At 40.5% G+C, this 25,889-nt stretch overlaps 1 protein-coding gene across 5 annotated transcripts in view; it reads left to right on the top strand.

The window, feature by feature from the left end:
- The window catches only part of TRAK2 (trafficking kinesin protein 2), a 64,847-nt gene that overhangs the window by 19,350 nt on the left and 19,608 nt on the right, over nt 1-25,889 (top strand). For 2 of the 5 annotated variants that reach the window (XM_034785335.1, XM_034785336.1), the window contains 5 exons: nt 1,798-1,992; nt 20,520-20,603; nt 23,103-23,156; nt 24,057-24,133; nt 24,963-25,079. In XM_034785335.1, the coding sequence (XP_034641226.1) occupies nt 1,798-1,992; nt 20,520-20,603; nt 23,103-23,156; nt 24,057-24,133; nt 24,963-25,079 (527 nt within the window). The remainder of the gene's footprint in view (nt 1-1,797; nt 1,993-20,519; nt 20,604-23,102; nt 23,157-24,056; nt 24,134-24,962; nt 25,080-25,889) is intronic. The other 3 variants (XM_034785338.1, XM_034785337.1, XM_034785339.1) reach the window with 3 other exon arrangements.

Below are 25,889 nucleotides of genomic sequence, written 5' to 3'. Positions count from 1 at the left end.
AATACTTTATATTTTCAAGTAAAAAGCCTGACCGTAATCCAGGCCACTGCTGTCTCTCCCTTCCCATTCATGGTGAGTGGAGAATTGTGGCCAAGTTCCTTCCTTCCTCTTGGATCTCTTTGCTGTAACTTATTCAAACTCCCCTGAATTCTGTGCCTTTTTTTCATATTTGTAACCCAGAGGAGGTTGTGCCTCAAAAATGCCAGAGATCATTGACATAACTTTGAGGTTTCTAAAGAATGCACATTGGAATATAAATACAATTCTTCAGCTGACAGCCTGTGTGGAGTGGTGTCCAATATGTGGCCCTTAAGGAAGACTGTCCCTGAGAAGAAAACTTGTATTTGATTATGAATTGAAAATGTGTACCTTCAGTTCTGTATGCCCTGTGATTTATAAACTGACATTTGAATCAGGCCTGCCACCATGGAGGAGGCAGTTCAGGGGCACTGCCTCCCAGGTCCACCACTGTAACTCCAGGAGAAGTCCTGTTAAGACCTGGGAGTACTCTGAGCTGCTGCTGTCCCTTGCCTGCTGCTGCTGGCTGCCTGCTGCATTGGAGGGAAGGGAGGAGAGTGTAGCACTAGCTGCTCCATTGCCTGCTTCCCTGCTGGCTGTGAGAGCCGTAGGAGGAGCAGGATAGGACCTTGGTTAGCTGTATCTCAGTCTAGGCCAGTGCCTGGCAAAGGATGGCTGCCCTCCCTCACACAGGGCAACCCAGGAGAGGTGAAAAAGAAAAACTGAAAAACAGCAACCAGTTACAGCTCCTTGATTCTCTCCATTAGCTGGGTATGGTCCCCAAAGGACCTTAGGCTAGCTAGGTATAGGCAGAGCACAGCATGCCCCAGCCACTTCTCATCCCTTATGCCCAGCAGAGCAGGTGTCAGCTTAATTGGGTCTGACCTCTGGGCAGGGAGACTCTTAAGCAGGCTTCTTGCGTTTCCCCTCCCTTGAACAGAGAATCTGTCCCTATGTCTTGATTGTGTCCCTTTGAAATACATTTGGCACTCAGGCTGAAAAGCTCAGACACCTCTGAACTAGGTGTACTTGTGCTTTAAATGATGGTATCTAAATGTAATATACTACTAGGTGCTTTCCTTTTGTTTTTCTATTGGTGGAATACAAAGATAGAATTAGAAACTGCCCTCCATGTTGTGGGGTGAGGAGGAATCACTCCATATGTTCACTCCAATCCATAACATTTCTCATGGTTTTAAAAAAAAAAAAAAAAAAAGCTAAGTTTTTAAATAAATGAAATGTATTCTACCATTAGGGTGTCACAGAAGGGATATGCATCACTAAGCTGAGAGAGAAACAGAAAAGCAAGAAAAAAGTGTGGTTAAATTGAAAGGTGCAAGAGGATATTCAAGACAAACAGATTTCCTTCCGAAAAGGGAAATGCAGCCAGAGTAAAGCCTACAGAAGTTAGTACAACCTATAGCAGGTAAAATGTAACATGGAAGTTAGGAGAGCTGTGATGGACTTTGAGAGCTAATAGCCAGACATAAAAACAAATGATAAAACTTAAGTATGTCAGAGCCAGGAAGCCTATGAGAATCAGTGAGTCTGCTAGATTCACTAGAAGTAAAGGGATCAATTAAGGAGAATAAGGTTATTGCAAATACTAATATTAAAAAAATCATGCTGCTAGTGCAAATTCATTTGCTGGTCAAAGTGAAATATCCTTGTGTAATCCCTCCTATGTAGAACAATTCTTTTCAAATCTGTGGGTTTTTAAAATAGCAGATTTAATAGTAATGTGCATGCTTTGGTTTCATGGTACATGTTCATCTTTAGATGTCTGCTCCAATGAGGACCTTCCTGAAGTAGAACTGGTGAACATGCTGGAAGAACAGCTACCACAGTATAAGCTGCGAGCGGACACTCTGTATCCGTATGACAACCAAGACTGGCTCCAGGCCCCCTCCCGCTATAGCCATGTCCCCCAAACCATCTCTCCTGTCCTTGCTGAGGAGACCTTCCGTTACATGAGTGAGTATTTCTGGTTATCATGGAGATCTTTGCATCATGTGAAATGAAGTCATTAAAGTGATTAAAACGTACTCTCTTACTGAAAGATTCCGAGCATTGTGAACACAGGCAAAACAAAAAGCTCTGTTAACAGGGAAATGTTTCTAATTCACTGTTCCAAGAAGCTAGAGTCTGTGCGTAAGCAGTAAAGCAGTGGTCCCCAACCTTTTTGTGGCCAGTAGCACATTCATGTTTTCAGAAGAGTGTGGCGGGCGCCAACAATTTTTCAAGGCTTATTTTGTATTTGTACATTAAATTATACAAAAAACATCATATTCATAATATATGAATCCAGAGAGAAGAGAGAAGCCGCAAGGACAGAGAACACTGGCGCCCGCAGCCCTGGAGTACTCTGTCCCCGGCAGGTGCGGGGCCGCAGCTTCTCTCCCCTGCTGGGCACTAGGCGGGCCCCGCGCCTGCTGGGAACAGAGAACACCGCACCCGCAGCCTAAGTTCTCTGTCCCCGGCAGGCGCGGGGCCACGGCTTCTCTCCCCTGCTGGGTACTAGGCGGGTGCACGTAAATGCCCCGGCGGGTGTCGCGTTGGGGACCACTGCAGTAAAGGGTCTTGCTGCAATGCTCTGCAAGTCATAGATATAGTCCTGTTTTATTGCAGCTGAAGTCATTTGGGCTTCATGGGGAAATTGGGAGCAGAAACGGTATTAGTGCATGTGGTTCCCTAAGTATGATGAAGCGAACCTTGCTCAGTGTCATGCATAATTTGTCCCAGTTATAACTTGTTTTAAAATACCACTTTTGTTTTAAAATATATGGCTGTGTAAACACATGTGGGAAGAGATGAGATAAGAACAACCTAAAACCCACCTTTTCTTCTTAATAAAGAAGTTTTGCTTATTTTTAAAAAACAAAACAAATGTGAACTGTTATTGTTATAAAGCAATTGGATCAGCCAATATAACTGAAGAGATGCTGTCAAATTAAAACTCATATTTAAGAAAATCTTTACCTGTTATCAGTAACAGCTTAAGATTAGGGAAACCTAATTTATTAAAAAGCCAAAAACCAATAATGCTTGTTATTTGCTCTGAGCATTTCTCTCAGATTGATTAATGAAAACTGATTAGTCAGTTTTACTTTTGCTTGTGGGCAGTTTGACTTTGATCCTTGTGTAATAGCTCTGACTGGAGATAGTTTGGGTTGGAATCACTATAAGGCAACATTTAAATCCAAATCACTGTTTCCATTGACATTTGAAACAAAACTGTAGTTATAATATTTCTGCTTTAGTTTGGTAAAACCTTGTTCTTACCAAAGCTATTTTTTAGCCTAAATCATCTTGATGTGGTGTCCTTTTCAAATTAATGTACACTTTACTGTTCACTATATAAATATATTGTCATGTTCACTGTCAGGAAAAACATTTTTAGAAAACTTTTATTACGTAAAACATTTGTAGCCTATAGGATGCTAGGTTGAGAAATAAGTAGAAATTAGGTTTTGGTTAAGTTAGGCTAAGTGCTGTATGGAGGAGTATGGGAAATTGAGTTTGTTAGTTTGAGTAAAAGTTAGAGATAAGTTGGAGACAGGAAGATGGGAAAATTTAATTTAGTGAGGAAATGACTCAGGGTTATGTTGTGACTGTGTTCTGGTTATAACTGGTTCTAGTAGAGTTTTTAACAAGTGTTCGGAGAATTTTGAATATTTAATTAAAATGCTATCTGAACTGATAGCATGGAAGGATATTGGTGCAGATGTTAATTTAAATTATGTGTAAAGAGCCAATGAAAAGGTGGTGGAAATTAGAATATAGTTAGGGCCCTACCAAATTCACAACCATGAAATCTGGTCTCCCCCTGTGAAATCTGGTCTTTTGTGTGCTTTTACCCTATACTATATAGATTTCACAGGGGAGGCCAGTGTTTCTTAAATGCGGGTCCCGACCCAAAAGGGAGTTGCAGGGGGAGTCACAAGATTATTTTTGGGGGGGTCGCGATATTCCTACCCTACTTCTGCACTGCCTTCAGAGCTGGGCAGCCGGAGAGCAGTGACTGTTGGCCGGGCACCCAGCACTGAAGGCAGCACCGCCGCCAGCAGCAGAGCAGAAGTAAGAGTAGCAGTATCACAACCCCCCTACAATAACCTGGCAAAACCCCATCCACCCACACAACTCCTTTGTGGGTCAAGACCCTTACAATTACAGTACCATGAAATTTCAGATTTAAATAGTTGAAATCATGAAATTTATTATTTTAAAAATCCAGTGACTGTGAAATTGACCAAAATGGACCGTGAATTTGGTAGGGCACTAAATATAGGATTTTATAATAGTTAGGTTTAGTGTTAATTAGTATTAAAATGGAATATAACGGGAGTAGCCTTGCTAAATTGTGGAGAGCACAAATTAACACCAAAAGGTACCGTTAGGTTACAGGATTATACTTCGTTCTGTTGTCAGTGGTCTGATCACCCAATGATGCACTATTCCATCTTTTAATGTGAGTATAATTGTTGCATCAGTATAAATGGTAATTGTATGCCTGTTTTGCTTAACTGATCATTTTCCCCTTAAATAAAGTTTGGTTCTATCATTCAAAGTGTCCTCTAAGTTAAATTGTCTCTAATCTACCTAGAGTCTCGCACCTGAAAACTAATTTCAGTTGAGTGCATTCTTAGCTTTAACAATTTAACCTTAATTGAGAACATTTAAAAGTCAAGGTTTGATATCATAATACCATATTTTATAAATAAATTACTAGATAAACTGAAATGGAAGCACTTTACATTTAGACTTAATAGGTTTTCAAGTAAGCAGCAAAGTAGTTGGAACATAAAAATTAAATTCACTGTTGACGGTGGCTACTACCCCATAATTCCTGGTTATTATAGGGAGAGAAACTGAGGTTTTACTGAACTTTTAAGTCACAAATGCTCAGCAGTCAGTTGATTGAAGGTATTAACCTGAAATATCCTTAATGAGATTCCATAATGCTGAAGCCATGAGAATGATAGTTCATGCTTTGGGTGAAGTTATACTGCTGTTCACCATTCCTCCCCCCGCCCCCCACTTCAGCTAGAGTTGAAAAAACTGATATTTCTTCTGCGGGGTAACAGCGTCTAAGCACTGTAGGTAGGCAAAGACTCCCGAAACCCGCAGGTGTAATCACAGCATTGTCCTGGAGCTTTACACCTCTGACATAGAAAAACTGGCTACCAGGGAGTTGTCGGGGTTAAAGTCTTTCAAATGAAAACAAAGTTGCTATCTACTCGACATGAACCTTAGTGATCCTCTGGCCATTTCGGTAAGAGTAAGGATGTTCCCCATTGCCTTTTGCAAAAATTTCCATTCTTGTCATGCTGTGTAGTAGTTTATTGAATGACAGTTTATTGCCACCCTCCACCTCAGAGGTGGCTGCATTTCATTGCTGCTTTGTTTGTGTAGGGCCTGATGATATGAGATACGGAACAACCTCTTTTCGTATTTGTTGTTCAGAAGTAAGGGTGCTTAGTATCTTGCAGGACTGGACTCACATGTGAAGTGCTTTGGGATTCTTTGTGTGGTAGAAGATTTCCTGCGAATGGCAAATATTTTTTTACTGCAGTAGGAATCCAATAAGCATTGATCATATCACATGCTGGAAAGGCAGACAAATTCAGTGATTATCAATTGGTTATCTTTCCATTAGGGCTGTCAAGCAATTAAAAAAATTAATCACAATTAAAAAAATTAATCGTGATTAATCGTGCGATTAAACAATAATAGAATACCATTTATTTAAATATTTTGGATGTTTTCTACATTTTCAAATAAGTTGATTTCAATTACAACACAGAATACAAAGTGTACAGTGCTCACTTCATGTTTGTTTTTGATTACAAATATTTGCACTGTAAAAAACCAAAAGAAATAGTATTTTTCAATTCACTTAATACAAGTACTGTAGTGCAATCTCTTTATCATGAAACTTGAACTTACAAATGTAGAATTATGTACGAAAAATAACTGCATTCAAAAACAAAACAATGTAAAATCTTAGAGCCTACATGGCCACTCAGTCCTATTTCAGCCAATTACTCAGACAAACAAGTTTCAGAGCGGTAGCCATGTTAGTCTGTATCTGCATCTGATGAAGTGGGTTTTAGCCCACGAAAGATTATGCCCAAATACGTTTGTTAGTCTCTAAGGTGCCACAAGGGCTCCTCATTGTTCAGACAAACAAGTTTGGTTACTATTTGCAGGAGATAATGCTGCCCGCTTCTTGTTTACCATGTCACCTGAAAGTGAGAAAAGAAGTTCGCATGGCACTGTTGTAGCTGGCGTCGCAAGATATATACGTGCCAGATGCGCTAAAGATCATATGTCCCTTCAGGCTTCAATCACCATTCCAGAGGACATGTATCCAGGTTGATGACGGGTTTTGCTCGATAACGATCCAAAGCAGAGTGGACTGACGCATGTTCATTTTCATCATCTGAGTCAGATGCCCCCAGCAGAAGGTTGATTTTCTTTTTTGATGGTTTGGGTTCTGTAGTTTCCGCATCAGAGTGTTGCTCTTTTAAGACTTCCGAAAGCATGCTCCACACTTGGTCCCTCTCAGATTTTGGAAGGCACTTCATATTCTTAAACCTTGAGTCGAGTTCTGTAGCTATTTTTAGAAATCTCACATTGGTACCTTCTTTGTGTTTTGTCAAATCTACTGTGAAAGTGTTCTTAAAATGAACATGTACTGGGTCATCATCCGAAACTGCTATAACATGAAATATTTGGCAGAATGCGGGTAAAACAGAGCAGGAGACGTACAGTTCTCCCCCAAGGAGTTCAGTCACAAATTTAATTAATGCATTTTTCTTTTTAATGAGCATCATCAGCATGGAAGCGTGTTCTCTGGAATGGTGGCCGAAGCATGAAGGGGCATATGAACGTTTAGCATATCTGGCACGTAAATACCTCGCAACTTTGGCTATAAAAGTGTCATGCGAATGCCTGTTCTCACTTTCAGGTGATCTTGTAAATAAGAAGCACGCAGCATTATCTCCCGTAAATGTAACCAAACTTGTTTGTCTTAGTGATTGGCTGAACAAGAAGTAGGACTGAGTGGACTTGTAGGCTCTAAAGTTTTACATTGTTTTGTTTTTGAGTGCAGTTACGTAACAAAAAAAATCTACATTTGTAAGTTACGCTTTCACAATAAAGAGATTGCACTACAGTACTTGTATGAGGTGAATTGAAAAATACTATTTCTTTTATCGTTTTACAGTGCAAATATTTGTAATAAAAATAATATAAAGTGAGCACTGTACACTTTGTATTCTGTGTTGTAATAGAAATCAATATATTTGAAAATGTAGAAAAACATGCAAAAATATTTAATAAATTTCAATTGGTATTCTATTGTTTAACAGTGCGATTAATCGCTGTTAATTTTTTTAATCGCGATTAATTGCAGTTAACTCACACAATTAACTCAAAAAATTAATCGACAGCCCTAGTCCTGATACTAAAGCTGGCAGCTTTTCAGGGAGAAAATGGCCCAGTCATAAAGCATTTTTGAAGAATTTGAATTTGTTAAAATGAAATGTCATAGTAGGTTCCCAAAAGGATTGAATATGGGGGTGGGAGATTCTTTGAGTATTTTGATGAATTGGTAGGGGCACTAGATAAATATTTTCCACAGGAAAATAGGGAAATAAAATGACTTTTCATACAGCAACTGGAAGAAAATAGCTTTTAGTAGAGGTTAATATTATATTTAGACATAATATAATATTCACTGTGAAACAAATTTTCCTTGTACATGCCTCACTAAGAAGATTTTGTCATTAGTCTGTGGGCTTCCTCCTAGGGACTATAGTAATAAAAAGGAATTATCTGAATTTGGCTTGACATGATGTCCCACAATCTAAACAGAATTTTGTTCTATGACTCAAAGGTTCAGTTCAGAATTCTATCTAAATGTGTCAGATGTTTAAATATTGACTAGACTGTGTTTTATTGCCCTAGTTTTCTGATAAGAAAATTTAAAAAACAAGTAAAGTGAAAGCTTTACTATTGCCTTAAAGCACATTGCTGTGTATCAATAGGGTGTGTTCTTGCCTCTGAGCCCAGAAAAATTGAGACCACAGTTCATTTAGATTTGAAAACAATTTTACAAGCTTTACTGAGGTACTTTTGTTGTCAGTGTCTGAAAGCGCAATTTTTCAGTATCAAACTGTTCTCGTACAAGAGGCCCTTTGAGCAGTCCATCAGAGACTGAATTCGTAGCCTTCAGAGTAAGATGCAGGCTTTTGAAACAAACAAAAAACCCTCAGAAAGTTAATTGTTCTATTAACTGATTGTAATCAAGGCAGTAGAGTGGGTGGTATTTTTGCAAATAAAGAGACAGTGATTTTACTTAGTTATTCATTGGGATTCCTTCCTTTCACAAAAATCTCTAAAATGGGACTAAACATGACTTTCCAGTTCATCCAGTGGAATTTATTTTTTCTGAAATCTTAAAAAAGGAAATTCAAAGAAAAATATCACTTGTAGAAGGAAAAATGTAACCTGATCAGGAGAGAGATTCTTGGAGTTACTGTAGAAATACTCTTGTAGTTTTCAAAATAATGCATTCCTTAACAAATACAGTGAAATTCCATCCAAGTAAGATGAATTCTTGTTATTAAGAAGAGCTACTCCATTTTAGGATTTAGAGTTCCATGTAGTCTGGATGTTTTTGTATATTTTTATTTTTATTATTGTTAGGATTTGTCCCTTCAGTGGTCACTAGGCACCCCATAGGAACTAAAAAAAAACCACATTACACACAATAACTAATCCTGTCATTAATGACTGGCACACCTGTTGGACTCTGGACACTTTCAAGGAGAGTTGCAAATTGTATTTATTTACGGACACTGGCTCAGAGTAACAGTCAGTGGATTCTGAGACACATGATACCAACCCCCACAAGTGCAATCCTACAGACAAACAGAAGGGCCACAGCCAATAGCAACTGTATCAGAGGATATGGATAGAATTGATCCATGTACATTCATTCAATTTAAAAAAACTTGGGTACTGCATAAGTTTAAACAATTGTTAGGCAAAATGGGTTTCCACACTAGAAGTGATAATAATTGGGAATAAAATAATAGAAGATGTCATAGTTCAGTGCACTTGCACCTGTATTCCCCCTTGATGGTCCAGGAAGGGCACCCAGTCTAGGCTTCTGGCTCCCCAGCTGTTGCCTCTCTTGGGTGGAGATGCGTCTCTCCTTTCTGACCAGGGTATTTCCAGGCTGCACAGCTCCCTGATTATATTGTAAATTCACCGGCAAAGTGAGACTGCATGAGCAGCCCTCTTTGCTTTCTCTTCAGAGACTAACAACAGTGTAATTGGCCACCGTTAAGATACCACATAGTTCTTTTTATCCAAGCTTATTTATTGTTAGGATAAAAGCATTACAGAGAAAATGGAGATCATCACTTCAACTCCATCAGGAGGTCTGTCAGGAAATTAGTCCTTCAAACCCCACAGAGGGCTCTCTTCTTGGTCACAAATTCCATTACAGCAGTGGTCACTAACCAGTCGATCGTGATCTCTGGCGGCACAGTGGGGCTGCCAGCGTGGCTCCGGGGGCGGGAGGGCAGGGGGTCTCCCTCCATGCGTTGCTCCTGCCTGCAAACACCGCTCCCATTGGCCAGAAACAGGGAACTGTGGCCAATGGGAGCTGCGGGGGCGGTGCTTTCACAGAGGGACAGTACGCGGATCCATGTGCCACCTGCTCTCCCCCCAGGGGCTGCAGCAGCGCATTGGCCCCTTCCAGGAGTGGCGTGGGACCAGGGTACACAGGGAGCCTGCCTGAGCCTCGCTGTGCCATCTCCTGGGAGCAGCCCAAGGTAAATGCCGCCCGGCGAGAGGCTGGACCTAGCACCCCATACCCCCTCTCGCACCCCGAACCCCCTCCTGCATCCCAAGCCCTTTCCCCCAGGCCTGAGCCTCTTCCCAGAGCCAGCACTCCAACCCCCCTCCTGCACCCCAACACTCTGCCCCAGCCTGGAGCCCTCTCCTGCACCCCAACCCCCTGCCTCAGGCTCAGCCCAGAGCCTCCTCCCACACTGCAAACCCCTTACCCCCCAGCCCAGTGAAATTGAGTGAGGGTGTGGGAGAGTGAGTGACGCGGGGGGGGGGGGTGGAATGAGCAGGGCCAGGCTTTGGGGAAGGGGCGGGGTAGATCCTGGGTTGCTCTTAAATTCAAAAAGTGATCTTGGGTGTAAAAAGGTTGGAGACCACTGCATTACAGCCTCATCTCAGAACTAGCACACTCATGAAGAGTTTAGTCCATCCTTTATATAGTTCAGGGGTCTTTGATCTGGAGTTTCCAGAAGCTGGTAATTAGTAGAGAATGGGTTTTTCTCAAGGCCAGCTTTAAAACGATAGACTCTGAGGTGGATTATTTGCGTTTTCCTTATCCCAAGTATTTCCTAGGAAATCTACTTCATACGTATTATCTTTTTGGCGCTTTGAAATTCCTAATCCTTCCCAGAAATTGCATTAGTCAGTCTCCTAGAGGAGTTGCATCCAATTCCACAATAACACGTACACAACTGCATTTTTAATACAATGGACCCCAAAGGTATTAAACTTAATACAGTAATGTTCATCATAATTCTTTAAGATTTGTCCAGGATGTTGCAGGATATTGTCATATCTGTCACAGAAGGAACTACTAATGAGTGTTACATCAAAGAGTCAAATGCACATTTTAGATAGGTTTCTGAAAAGAAAAAAGCAGGAAAAGTGCAGCCATTAATAAAGCCGAAAGTTATATTCTAATCTGTTACATTTGTGTAAACCCTGAGTAACTGAATTGACCTTAATGAAATTATTCCAGATTTATACCAGTGTACTGGGAGCAGAATCTGACCTACTCGGTGTAGGAAAAGTACAAGCCAATCTTTGCAATATGCTTTCAGCTTTTTCTAGATCTCTTCAAAAGAGCTTCCATATGCTAGCTGAGATGGTTCTTCTGAGACCATCTTCAAATCAGTATTACTTTTGTTCCTGTAAAAATAACAGTTCTAAAGTATATTGGGCCCAATATACTAACAGTAGCTTAGATCCTAGTATCCTTGTATAAATACTGATTTAAACACTGGAAATTTCACACTATGGGCTTGTCTACACAGATGTGTTGTCTAAAGCACACTAATGTGTGGCACTTGAATTAGTCTGTGTAGACCCAGCTGATGCGTACTAACTACATGTTAATGCTATAAACTATGTTAGAGCACACTAAGGAATTTTTAGTGTGCACCAGCTGGGTCTACATGGACAAATTAACATGCAACATATTCTTCTTCAGCTATCCCTCGATGCAAGGGTGATGTCTGCACTGGAGGTTCATTGGTGGATTTTTAAGTGGCTGAGGAGCCCAATATGTGCCCTGCAGGTTTTCCCACAGAATTGACAGGTGTAATCTTGGAGGAGACATAGTTGTTGGCTGGACTGTTGTGCCCTTTCTTTCCTCCTTTGTAGTTTCTGAGTAGCAGCCGTGTTAGTCTGTATCCGCAAAAAGAAGAACAGGAGTACTTGTGGCACCTTAGAGACGAACAAATTTATTAGAGCATAAGCTTTCGTGGACTACAGCCCACTTCTTCGGATGCATATAGAATGGAACATATATTGAGGAGATATATATACAGAGAGCATGAACAGGTGGGAGTTGTCTTACCAACTCTGAGAGGCCAATTAAGTAAGAGGAAAAAAAAGTTTTTTCTGTTCTTTTTGCAGATACAGACTAACACGGCTGCTACTCTGAAACCTACTTCTGTTCTCTTCAAAGTGAGCCTGTGGCTTGGTGTATGGTGCGGTGCCACTGTACACAGTGGCCAGTCCAGCAGAGTTGGTGTTTCATGAGCTGTGCCTCTATACTGCTCATGTTGGCTGCAGAGAGAACGCTGATGTTAGTGCATCGGTCTTCCCAGCTGATCCTGAGACTCCTCCTGAGCCAGCGCTGCTGGAACCACTCCAGCCACTTGAGATGTCATCTGTAGGTTACCCAGGTCTCTCACCCATAGAGAAGGGTGGGGATGATCACTGCCTTGTAAGCCAAGATCTTGGTGCTTGTTTGCAGATCCCTATCATTGAAGACTCAGTTGAGTAGTCTTCCAAAGGATGTGCTGGCACAGCAGATCCTGTATTCAATTTCTGTGCCAATGCTGGCTGTTTGGGAGAGGTGGCTGCCAAGGTATGAAAAATGGTCCCCATTTTCCAGGGGTTCTCCGCTGATGGTAATTTGTGGAGTACGAAGAGTAGTTTGTGCAGGTGAGGGCTGGTAGAGTACTTTGGTTTTTCCAATGTTGAGAGAGAGACCCAGGCTGCGATAGACATCTGCAAAAAGATTTAGGTTACTTTGCAGGTTGCTGTGTGTGTGTGTCTGAATGACGCAGTCATCTGCATACTGAAGGTCAGTGATGGCAATTCTCGTGATCTTAGATTTTTGTTTGGAGATGTCAGAGATTGAGGGGTTGATCGTCCATACAATACTCAATCCTGATTCCATCAGAAAGGCAATCACGGATGAGAATTGGGATCACAGCAAGGTAAACGAAGAAGAGTGTTTGGAGCAATGACAGCGCTGCTTGACACCAGTGCGAATGATGAATGGTTTAGTCTCTGAGCCATTGCACAGAATAGTGGTAGTCATCCCGTCATGGAGTAGTCTGATGATGGAAATGTATTTCTGTGTACAGCCAAATGTATACAACATCTTCCATAGGGCATCACAATTGATAGAGTCAAAGGCCTTGGTTAGGTTGATGAATGCCATGAACGGTTCCTGGTGTTGCTTTCTGTACTTCTCCTGAATCTGTTGTGCCACGAAGATCATGTCAGTTGTGCATCGGGATGGCCTGAAGCCACACTGGCTTAAGACCCTGAGAGCGACATAGTCTGGAGCTTTAGTACTCCTGGTAGGGTCCCCCTTGGCGAGGAGGTCTGAGGCCAGGCTCCTGACTAATCGCGGTCCAAATTTCACAAGACCCCAGTGGTGGATCAGGCACATATAGAGGACCTTTTAATACTCTGCAACTATAAAGGCAGATGAGGGCTGCAGCAGGAGGGAGGCCCCTTGTTGTATTGGATCTCCTTGCCACTGGGTGAGGGTTTTCCTCCTGCCAAGTCTCGGGTGGTCACACACCGCCTGTGCACCGGTTTTCCCACGCTAAAAGATTTCATGTGCAGGCCTCTACCAAAGGGCTCTCACCTGCACAAAGCCCTGAGGTGACGATAGGAGCAGTGATCTCTGGAAGTCTTTAGTCACAAATCTGTACACCGGCGGCAACCATGTGACAGTCGTCTTGTGCTTGGGGAGACAGAAGTGCATTTCGGTAGCAGTGGTTGTGAATGAACAGACTTTTTTTAAGAACCCCTCTGCTGACCCCAAATGGGGAGGGGACTAGAAAAGGTGCCCCAAACATAGGCTGTCTCACTCTTCGGACTGGAGGGCCACATTCAGTGGGGTCACTCAACTCCGTAGCCAAAACAAAAGATGATGAATTTCACCACCTGGAATGTCTGCACCCTTTTGGACTCTCAGCGCAGTGAATGTCCAGAAAGACCTGGCAAGACTCAACATTGATATGCAGCTCTTAGTGAGACTCGCCAGGCCAATGATAGCCAATTAAAAGAGGATGGAGGTGGCTACACCTTCTTTTGGAAAGGAAAGCCATCCGAAGAGAGATGCATTCACGGGATTGGCTTTGCCATCAAAAATGAGATCGCCAGTCAGCTTTTGGGGCTTCCCAGGGGAATCAACGAGCGTCTCATGACTCATCGGCTCAAGCTCAGCAACAACCAATATGCCACAATCATCAGTGCATACGCCCAACACTTGATGAGAAAGACAACAAGGAGCAGTTTTATAGTGCTCTTGATGCAGTCGTAACTGTAGTAGTAGGATTTTATGTTTGTATTTTGTATAATTTAAAATAAAGTAATAATGTAGCATGTATTAAATGTATTGGTGTATAATTTGATCATATCCTGCCAGCCGCCCTTTTTGAATAACAAAAGGAATGGCCGAATGGGCCAGTGAGTAAAATTAAATCAGCCAGAATCTGTGTCTGAACTGATTTCAAGGCAGTAACAGACCTTTGAGGGTCACTAATTTGTTGTAGGTTTAGCATTTTAAAATAAGTAAAAGAATGCCATGATTGTTTTCTTTTACATTGCAATTTAACGTTCCTGTTCAAAATGTTCTGTGTAAATTAATTCTGTTTTGTGTGTAAATAAGGAATGTATGTGTAAAGAGAGAAGTATGAAAGCCATCACTGAGCCAGATGTATGAGGGAGGAACCAAAGACAAACGCAAGGGCGCCAGGAGGCTGCAACACGCCCCTATTAAAATGTCAAATGAACAAGTCTAAAAATAAAACCAGCACTTATCAACAGGAACAAGATAGCTGTGATAAAGAACGAGAAGGACAATTTAAAAAACAAGCACTCATCAAACAACAATTAATTACAACATGACGGTGCAAAACTCATTGGTCCCAATGAAGAAAAATCACTATATAAACAGGGTGCCTTGCCATAAAACTTTGGGTTCGTCCTGTCAAGACTTCCCTGGAGCATCGTGTCGCGACTAACGGCACCCGGCTCCTCCGTACCTGTGATCAATCTAGCTGGCCACTAGATTAATCCTGTGACGTTGTGCAGTCTATATGGTTTTATAAAAACATAATAAGTGAATATAATGTAACTGGAATATGCTTCATGCAAAAGGTCTCTTGTAAGGTATCATTACAAAGCTTATAATCTACTGAGTGTGATCATCCCGTTTGTATAAATGTACCACTCTTGTATCTAAAACTAGAAATATGAAATATGACTCTGAGGGCCTATTGTAATTATGTAAAGTGTGGGCCATTAATGATGGTTTGGAATCTTGATGACTCCCATTAACAAGGACCATTGTCTGCAGATGGCTGTGTTTACCAGTGAGTCTTCCTATATGTGTGTGTGCTGGTAAGCGGGCAATGAAGTTTTGCAGTGACATGGGATCATGTCACCTAAACTGGAATCCATCTTTAACCTGGTGCTTTTCCGGGGGGGGGGCGTGGAAACCCAGAGGGACAAAGGGTTCCTGCCTTATGCAAAAGATATATAAAGGGGTGGAAAAGAACAGAGGGGAGAGGAGCCATCATGAAGAATCCCCTACCTATCACCTGAGCTGCAACAAGAGCTGTACCAGGGGAAAGAATTGTGCCCAGGCCTGGAAGGTGTCCAGTCTGAGAAAAACTTACTGAAGCATCTCTGAGGGTGAGATTATCTGTATTTAGCTTGATTAGACATAGATTTGCGTATTTTATTTTATTTTGCTTAGTGACTTACTTTGTTCTGTCTGTTACTACTTGGAACCACTTAAATCCTATTTTCTGTATTTAATAAAATCACTTTTTATTAGTAATTTACTCAGAGTATGTATTAATACCTGGGGGAGCAAACAACTGTGCATATCTCTCTATCAGTGTTATAGAGGGCGAACAATTTATGAGGATTTATTTGGGTTTAGACCCCATTGGGAGTTGGGCATCTGAGTGCTAAAGACAAGCACACTTCTGTGAGCTGTTTTCAGGTAAACTTGCAGCTTTGGGGCAAGTGATTCAGACCCTGGGTCTGGGTTGGAGCAGACGGGAGTGTCTGGCTCAGCAAGACAGGGTGCTGGAGTCCTGAGCTGGCAGGGAAAACAGGAGCAGAGGTAGTCTTTGCACATTGGGTGGCAGCTCCCAAGGGGGTTTCTGTGATCCAACCCATCATGGATCCGGACTCTAAGCTGGTAACTATAACATCAACTGGTGGAACTGTGTGTGGTGTAATTAAATGTATATGCTAATTGTTGTATCTTTAATAAACGCGGCATATTGCCTTTTCCCCTAAAAAAGATCCCATGTGCTTCTTATAAGCATAATTTTTTGGTGGAGAATTGCAAAAGGGGGAAAACATGCACTAATTATTAAAAATACTGCTAAATATTGCTAAAAGGTATACCATACATATAAAGTAATCAATCATTCACATGTGCACACCCCCGGTCGTAAAAGTGCTGAGCAATAAAAAAAAAAAAAAAAGTCCTTGCTCTGACCTGTCTGTCAGAAAAAACTATACAAATAAAATATATACAAACTGTCTAGGTATATACACCCCCAGTTATAAAAGTGCCGGGCCATAAAAAAGGGTTAAAGTCCTCACTCCTACCCGTCTGTCAGGGGAAAATTGCATAGGTAATGTTTAAAAGGCAGCAATCCAAATATAATATTTTGTTCGAGAGATTACTCCTTTTAAACAGATGTTGCTCTGGTAAACCAAACTCTGAAGAACATAGGAATTTGGGCAGTGTAGTAATTTTTGTAAGTAATATTGTGGTAATTTCACAATTTAAAAAAAATATGTTTTAAAAAAAGGGACCAGGACTGGTGGGGCTAGTTAAGGATCCCACCCTCCTTGCCTAACTTAGTAGTAAAACAAAGCCTGTGCCCATAAAAAGGGACAGTTCAGTTAAAAAAAAAAAAAGCAAAATCGGGTCCAAACAAGCAGGCAAGCAACAAATAAAAATATTTAAAAATACTTTAAAAGCCCTAAGGGCATAATGGCAAAAATAAAATAAAGTAAGTATAAGCATAAAAAATTCAAATCCCTAAAACAATACTCAAAATAGTAAAATCTAAGTTAATAAAGGTGTCATTTTAAAAAATAAGCAAGTAATTAAAAAAAAAAAAGTTAACTCTGCAAAGGCAAAAAAAATTAAGCAATTAAACATTATAAAAATGTTTCAAAAGTGTTATAAAAAAAATATTTGTTTCTTTGCAGCCATTCTAAAGAAAAAATGGGCCCTTTTACAAAGGAATGTCTGTAAATAAGGCAGGCAAAAATACAATCAAATTTAAATCATTTAACTATAAACAACTGGTCAAATTCGCAAAAAAAATAAGAGATTTCTATTAAAACTTAACTGCTTCCAAATGTATACAAATGTCATCTATGTACAACTGTATAAAAATTTAAACAATATAAAAAATGTTAAAAAAAAAAAAAAACTGTGTATAAATATATTGTGTAAATATGTGGAATGTTTAAAACCTAAACCAGCGTTCCTGGTTTGTAAAACTCTTGTTTTGTAAATAAATTGGTTTTGTTTTTAAATAATATCACTAAAATCCATTTGAATCTTTCATTCAAAGTGGCAAAAAGTGGTTTTTTTTTTTTGGTTTTGCAAAACACAGGTAACTAGTGTTGTTTGGCTTTGGTATTTAGCATTTAACCCTTAAGGTAATGCTTTATAAGTTCAATATTTTTTTTAAAAAGACCAAAGTCATGGCTGCAGCAGGGCAGTCAAAACCAAAAAAATAAAAAATAAAAATCTGGATTTGTTTTTTAATATCAAAATAGCAAATAAAAGCTATAGTTAAAAAAAAAAACACACACACACACAATGCCCCACACTGAGCCTTAAGGTGGCTCTGTGTAATTAAACTGTCACTTTTATAAGGATACATAAAAACTCTGTAAGCAAAAAAAAAAAAAACCCAGTTACACATTATATAAAAATAAAAATTGCATTTTCCCCAAAACATGTACAATATATATTAAAAAAATAAAATAAAATAAAACATACCATACTACTTAATTAAAATCCTGATAGGGCTCCAAAGGGAGCCACAATAGGTTGTGTTTTTCTTTTTCAAATCGCTGTGTTTTAAAAGCAAAAGTTAAAAATAAACGATTAAAACTCTGGTAAAAGTTAATTGTGTCCCTTTTAAAACAGAGTCTCTGAGCTGCTAATGGCTTTAAATCCAAAGGCAAGCCAAAACGCATCTGTGTTAATGTAAATTATCAAACTAATAAAACACAAAAACCTGCTCATAAATGGCAGCACAAAAAAAATCAAACCAAAAAAAAAAGGGTGGCTGGCAAAGTATAATAAAATTCTACACCAGTATATTTAATACATGCTACATTCTTATTATTTTTTATTCTTTATTTTAAATTCTACAAAAGAAACATAAAATTCTACTATTACATGCCAAGACTTCCCTGGTGCATCATGTCGTGACCGATGGAACCCAGCTCCTCCCTACCCGTGATCACGTGTGTGTGTGTAGTGTAATTAAATGCATATGCTAATTGTTGTATCTTCAGTAAACACGGTGTATTGCCTTTTCCCCTAAAAAAGATCCCATGTACTTCTTATAAGCATAACAGGACAGCCACATGTAAGGCAGACAGTCTCCTCCTCCTGGGAGATTTCAATGCCAGAGTCGGACGGGACTCCCAACTCTGGAGCAGCACAATAGGCAAAGAAGGAGTAGGAAATGTAAACCCCATTGTTGTTCTCTTCCTCACCAGATCTGTGGAGCATAATCTGCTCATCACAAATACCATCTTTAGGCAGCGTAACAAATTTAAAACCACCTGGAAATATCCTTGGTCCAAACACTGGCGCCTCCTTGACTGTTATAGTCAGAGCTCAAGATTACACTGATGTCTGTATAACACGAACCATGAGAGGTACAGATCACTGTTGGACAGACCATCGATTAGTAAGATCAGTCATGTACCTGCAGCTCCACCACAGCACAAACACCCAAAGATTAAGTGAAAGCGGTACAACGTCAATGCACTTCAGGACCAAGCCAGCTGCAAGATGTTCCAGCAACACCTGTCTGAGAAACTCTCTAATTTGCCTGATAACATCATTGACATTCAAGAGCACTGGGATCAACTTAAAAACACCATTCACAGTGCATGTGCTGAAACTATAGGATATTCCACTCATCTGTACCAAGACGGGTTTGACGAAAACAACGAGGAAATCCTAGCATCAATTCAACAGAAAAGAACTGCATTCTGTAACTGGCAAAATGATTCCTCTAACCAATGAAAACATGAGGCTTATTACCTGCGCAAAGCCAAACTCCAAAGGAGGCTAAGTGACATCCAAACTAAGTGGTGGCAAAAGAAGGCCTCTGAGATTCAGGGTTTCATAGAGACTAGGACAACATGAGAAGCTATATATGGGCCAAACGCTCAACCCCTTTACGTTCCCAGAATGGCTCCATTCTCCTCAAGGAAAATGCGGCCATTAAACAACGCTTTGAGAGCCTACTAAACAGCGAATCCACGGTCTCTGTAGACACCATCAAGTCTATTCCACAGCATTCGGTAATGGAACACTTTGCTGATCCCCCATCTTCTGAGGAAGTCCAGCATGCCATCACCCAGACAAAAAATCATAAGGCAGCAGGCCCAGATGGCATCCTACCTGAGGTTTTTAAAGCTGGTGGAACAATGCTCCAGCACAAACTTTGCCAACTCCTCGACAAAATCTGGACCCGTGAAGAAATTCCACCTGACTTTAAGAACGCCAATATTGTTTCAATATTCAAGAAAGGGTGCAAATCTTTGTGCAGGAACTACAGAGGTATTGCCCCCCCCCCCCACCATCGCAGGGAAGATCCTTGCCCAGATCCTACTAAATCGCCTTCTCCTCCTTGACGAGGATCTCCTCCCCGAATCGCAACACATTAGTATGCATTAGAAATCACACCCTCGTAGAACTCATTACAGTGAAGACAAGCCCACTGTGAACATCACAGATAAATCTGAGACAAGATATTGTTTATTGGACGGAATTCTAAAACTTTAAATGCATTGGGGAATACCAGAGCTCAGACTGATTATCATTAGGACATAAATATGTGTGTCTGGACATAAACCAGAAGAGATAATGAGTCTGAAGGAGGTGATTAGAGGAGAAATTGTGGTCTTTACATTGAACATATCCCTTTGGATTATTCCATCTAGTTTAATCAACTGATCCAGTGCAAAGTGATTCCTAGTAGAAACCAACTATATCTTGTCTAGTCACATATCAGTGGGAAAGAATCAAGCACACTGAAATGCAAACATACATTGCTTTCTGGATGTTGGTCCAATAAAAGATATTACGTCACCCACCTTGTCTCTTCTGTATGTTAGAACAATTGGGGGGCAAGAGATTGGTCCAAAACTGTGGAACTAGATTACAATCATCCTATCCTTTAGGGATGTTTTGTGCTATAGGTACATTATGAAAGCAAAGTATGAGTACATCTTTGAAGTGTAATCTGCTACATAATACCTAAGTAGTTGCTAGGTTTGATTTCCACAATTCTATACCAGCTTATTTCTGATAAGTTTGGGGTTAAAGTTTTGTCTTGTGCTTGTAGGAAAGAAAATACGATTGATAAAGCGTCTGAAGCACGTAATGCAGGCCAATTCCCAATGTCTATATAGCGTTACACCCTAATCTTGGGAAAACCCTAGATTATTGCTGTTAAGCTCCTCCTTTTTATGGCCAATGCTGCCTGAAGGCATGTTCTCTAATAAACCACTGCGTACGCACTGTGAGGAGTGCCTTTCAGTGAGCTGCAGGACTCAGTGCTGCAACAGGCGATACTAGCTTAATAATCCTCTGCTACAGAGCATCTTTCTTCACCTCTACTTTGTAGATGCGAATGGAGACGGCAACATGGCACTAGATAACAAGGACACTAATCAAAATGAAGAGTTGCTTACAGCATTCGCTATGCAAGGTGAGTGAGAGAGAGGAAAGTGTAACAAACTGTCCTAAGCTTTCTGGAAATATTGAGAATATGGAGCAAAGCACCAAAGCCATTCTCTCTCCGTAACTTATCAGTTACCAGGGTAATATGTATTTGTGCAGAATGGAAATCCCAAGCTGGCTGGATATAGCAGCCATGTACTGAATGTAAACCTTCACTAAGAAGGGTGAATACTGATTAGGACACCGACCAGATCTGGTTAAAATGAGGCATGGTAGGAACATCTACCAAAACAGAGCTGTTTATGCTCTTTCACCTGCAATGGCTGACACTTGTGTGCGAGTGGGCACCTGAATCATCAAGACTAGTGAGTAAAATGAAGCTTTGGAGCAGGGGTAGTCAATTATTTTTTGGTAAGTTTCCAAATTTATTGGTCAAGGTATAGTCAAGGTCCAGACTCCAGAGACAATAATAATAAATAAATAAAAAGATTTTGGGGTCCCTTCAAAAGCATCTGGCGGTCTGGATTTGGCCCGCAGTCTGCCTACTGACTTACCCCTGCTTTGGAGTCTCTTCTCCTTTCAGTAAGTACAGGCAACTCTTGTTAAAGTGGTAGAACAAATCCCACCTGTTGAGTGCACATCTTGCTAATAAGATGGTGAATATTTGGCATGTGATAAGGAAGCTTTTCTGATTCTGTCTTGCTCAGAAACACAATTTGTAAATTACATTGCAATAAGTTCAGAGTTCCCAAAAACACAATACAAAACAGAATAAAAGTACTGACTGCAGTGAATTGTTAATAATTTCTGTCAGGACGTGAATAATTAGTTAATATTTTTGTCAAAGGTATTTTAAAGGGTTTTAAACAAGAGAGGTTAAATGAGAGCTCTGCTTTTCTCTGAACTTGCCTTTGAAAATATGCCTGGCATGATGTGTCCTAAGCAGGTATAGTGTGTCAGAGAAAAGAAAAATGTCTTTGGGCTGCACAAGGGAATCCTTGTTTTCCTGTTCGAGGTTGTTTTTTGTAGGGGGTCCCGTGTACAGGGATGTGCTACAGACATTATTGTATCATAATGATTCCTAGTGATTTGTCATGTGTAATGTACATGGTGGGTTGCAGACTAGGTGTAAGTGTGTGTGTGTGTGTGTGTGTACATACATCAGAGGTGTAGGAGCACTTGTGTATTTCACATGATCATAGGATCATTTGGAAACAATTATATATACGTTGTTCAAACCATAAGTATTTACTGTATGTAAATAAAGAAATGTATTACTTTGAAAACATAACTTGTGCAAGCTGACACATGCTTATGGAAGCCTAGTTATATTTGAACTAGAAGTCATGGAGGTATAAATTAATGGAGATATCCCATCTCCTAGAACTGGAAGGGACCCTGAAAGGTCATCGAGTCCAGCCCCCTGCCTTCACTAGCAGGACCAAGTACTGATTTTGCCCCAGATCCCTAAGTGGCCCCCTCAAGGATTGAATTCACAACCCTGGGTTTAACAGGCCAATGCTCAAACCACTGAGCTATCCCTCCCCACTATAAAGAGACAAGCAAGGAGGAATAAAGCACATAATAAGATCACAGGAAGATACACATGCTATATATCCAGTATTATGAGAACTAAGACTAGAACACATACATACATACATACATATGTGTAATGGAAACTGAAAGAGCTGGCGGGAGTGGGGGGGAATGCCTGCTGAGCTACTTGGGTGAAAAATGTTTGATTTAGGGGGTTGGTTTGTTTCACTTTTTAGGAAAGTGTTTTAGAAAACAATTCAGTGCAACTTTGTGCTTCTCCTTTGCTATTCTTTCCTTTTCTCCTCTCCTTTGCAATTCACTGCATAATTACTCCTTCCAGACTGAATACCAAATCTGCTTTACTCCATCCCTGAGTCACAGTTAAGAATGAGGCCCAGAATGGACATAGTCTATATTCTGTGTGTGTGTATTTTGATTTAGAAAAAAAAAATTAGTTTAAAGCCACTTACATAATGCAAATCAAGCAATGGCCAACTTTCTTGAGGAAAGGGGGTATGACTGCTGATAGAAAAAAATACCATTTGCAAGGAATAGTTTCAGCACAGGTTCACAGAGACATTTGTCTGATGGAAAAGTTTCATGGCTCTGTTAAACTTTTATTGCTACTTTAATTGTGTTGCGGCTTGCTTTATGGCTTCGGATCATGAAAGCTATAAATGGAAAAGCTCTGGTGAGTGGAGGCCACCACCTATACCCATCCCCTCCAAGTCCAGGGCATAGTTCCCCTGTTGGTGGTTGTATCACATAATAAGCTGATACTTTAAAAACATAATTCATTACTGTTTGTAAAGAGCTGTAGGATCCTTTGGAAGGTTTTTAGAAGTGTGAAATTATGATTTTATATATAAAATGCATGCATCAACAATAGTCACTGCAAAACAAATTCACACTCATCTATTTTCTTAACTTCTAATTCTTTCTCTCTTCTCCTCTCACCCTTTTTTCTGTCTTTCATTTTACGCTATCCTAGCTCTTGTTGAACTTCCCCCCTCCTCTTTGGCTGGATCTCAGAAATTTGCACAAGGTAATTCAGGTTTCTTTTCCATTTTCATCTTTTTCTTGTAAGGACAGGAGATGGCAGACTCTGGCACTTCATGTTTTTGATGTTCAGTTTTGATCCTCGTAATCATTGATTCCTCCTTAGTCTTTAGAAGTTCTTCCTGACTCAACCCTGTGTTTAAAGTATTTTAAAAGTGCAGTTTCACTTCTCAGTAATACTTATTAATTTTTAATAGTTTTCAACCGCATGTAAAAGCTCATTAAGACATTAGCTTTCCAAAGAAGACATGGTTACCATTCCAACGAGTTTACGCTAGTAGACTATCTGGAGGTTTAAATGATGCATGTTTTCCTCTTATCCCATGTAACCTTAGGCTTGATCCTGTAAACACACGCATTACAGGACTTGCATGAATTAGTCCCAGTGATCTTAGTGCCCTAAGGTTTTTCTGTCTTCCTGCTTGTAACTACCACACAGTCACCTTGATTTCATTGTGTTTCAAGGGTAAAGCCCACAGACATCCTCAGCCACATGGGGTATGCAAGACTGCCCCCTCCTGCAATCAACTGCAGTGCAAACCAGATCGTTCAATAGTTGGGCTTCATCCAGATAATTGATTTCCCCCCACTTACCTCAGTAAGGACCAAATTCTGAGAGGTTCTGGCAGAACTCCCTCAACTTCAGCTGACTTAACTGGGAGTTGCACCTCCCTGGATCAAGCTTTGTGTGTGTTGCCTCAAATGGGTTTCCTCAAACTTTCCAGTGCTTCCTAAGCTAAATATTCTTAGCCTGCTTGTTAATCCTCTCAAAGATCCCTGTGTTGCATACTGGTTAGGTAATGTATGCGAGTTTTACATCTACCCCTGCTTGTATTCTACTTGTATATAAACTACTTCAGTGAATGTTTCTGGGTTTGGTTTTCAGTTCTCGGCACAGACAGAGTGGAGCAGATGACAAAAACCTACAATGACGTTGACATGGTCACACATCTGTTAGCTGAGGTACAGTCATCTCCACTTACTGTTGTATTAATTTGTAGTGAGCTAACCATACATTTGGATACAAGCTTTCCTTTACCCATCTGTTTGCATTGTTTCTCCAATGAGCAGCTGCTGTCACTTAAAGGGAGAAAAGGAAATGCCTCTTGCCTTTCAGTCGTTAGACACAATATCACAGGACTCCTCAAACAGCGGGTCATGGGGCATGAGAGCGCCCAGTGAACTGCACCAGCTGAGAAACAAAATAACTTAGCGAAATCCTGCACACATAGTGGGAACCCATGACAAGGAGGAGGAAAGTAGCAACTTGCTCCTTCCCTTCTCCTCTTTCTGCTACCTCTACTCTGGCCCCTTCATAACTCTCCCATTCCCAGACCTATGCTCTACTCCGAGGGAAGCTGTGCTTCAGAGCGGTGGAGCTGGTGTCTACAGCTCTTTAAAATGATGTCTCAATAGCAGCTCTAAAGTCCCCACATCAAACCACGCAGGACCACAATAAAAAATTCCAGCGCCCAAAATTAATTTTTTTTAATATGACCCCAGTTCTCTGATGTTGCAAAGGATTGTGGGAATGGATGACTCATGTCAGGAAACCAATGTGTATTCTAGATCCCAAATGGTTAAAGTTTGAGAAACACTGCACTGGCATGTATTGCTGCAGTAGTTCCCTGTCAGTGCAGTTTAAAATGAGTTGGGGGCACATCCTATATTATCTGGCCTTTGTGAATGAGGCAGAAGTATCTTAAATTAATTAGGCTGAATTTAAATTTAGGTTGAATTTAAATGTAGTCTGATCAAAAATAAAGATTTTTTTCCTGGTATTTGTGAGCAGCGGGATCGGGACCTGGAGCTAGCAGCTCGAATTGGACAAGCCCTTCTTAAGCGGAATCATGCCCTGACAGAACAGAATGAAGTACTAGAAGAACAACTGGGACAAGCCTTTGACCAAGTGAGTGATTTTTAAAACAGAGAGATGAGGGATATGTAGGGTAAAGGGTTTTTCTTTTTTTTCTTTTTTTTTTTTTTTATGTGAGGAGGCAGGTAACTGCATTTACTCTACAGCCATAGGGGGATCCTTAAAACAAACAAACAAACTTATTTATCTAAACTGAAGTATTTCAGTCAAGTGCCTGCATGAAAACTTCTAACCTTAACTACCAGCTTAGATCTGGTTCGCTGCCACCATTTCCAAGTGGATTCCCTTCCCTGGGAAGCCTTGAGAAACTCTTCACCAATTCCCTGGTGAATACAGACCCAAACCCCTTGGATCTTAAAGCAGGGAGAAATGAACCATCCCCCCTCCTTCCTTTCACCAACTCCTGGTGAATACAGATCCAACTCCCTTGGATCTAAAAACAAGGAAAAATCAATCAGGTTCTTAAAAAGAAGGCTTTTAATTAAAGAAAAAGATAAAAATCATCTCTGTAAAATCAGTATGGAAAATAACTTTACAGGGTAATCAAACTTAAAGAGCTCAGAGGACCTCCCTCTAGCCTCAGGTTCAAAGTATAGCAAACAAAGATAAACACTCTAGTAAAAGGAACATTTACAAGTTGAGAAAACAAAGTAAAAACTAACACGCCTTGCCTGGCTGTTTACTTACAAGTTTGAAATATGAGAGACTTGTTTAGAACCTGGATTGATGTCTGGTCCCTCTCAGTCCCAAAAGTGAATGACTTCCCAAACAAAGAGCACAAACAAAAGCCTCCCCCCCCCCCCCCCAAGATTTGAAAGTATCTTGTCCCCTTATTGGTCCTTT

The sequence above is a fragment of the Trachemys scripta genome, chromosome 11 (assembly GCF_013100865.1).
Source record: "Trachemys scripta elegans isolate TJP31775 chromosome 11, CAS_Tse_1.0, whole genome shotgun sequence".
Classification (NCBI taxonomy): Eukaryota; Metazoa; Chordata; order Testudines; family Emydidae; genus Trachemys; species Trachemys scripta.
The sequence above is the reverse complement of the archived record's forward strand: the minus strand, read 5'-3'. Positions and strand labels throughout refer to the sequence as shown.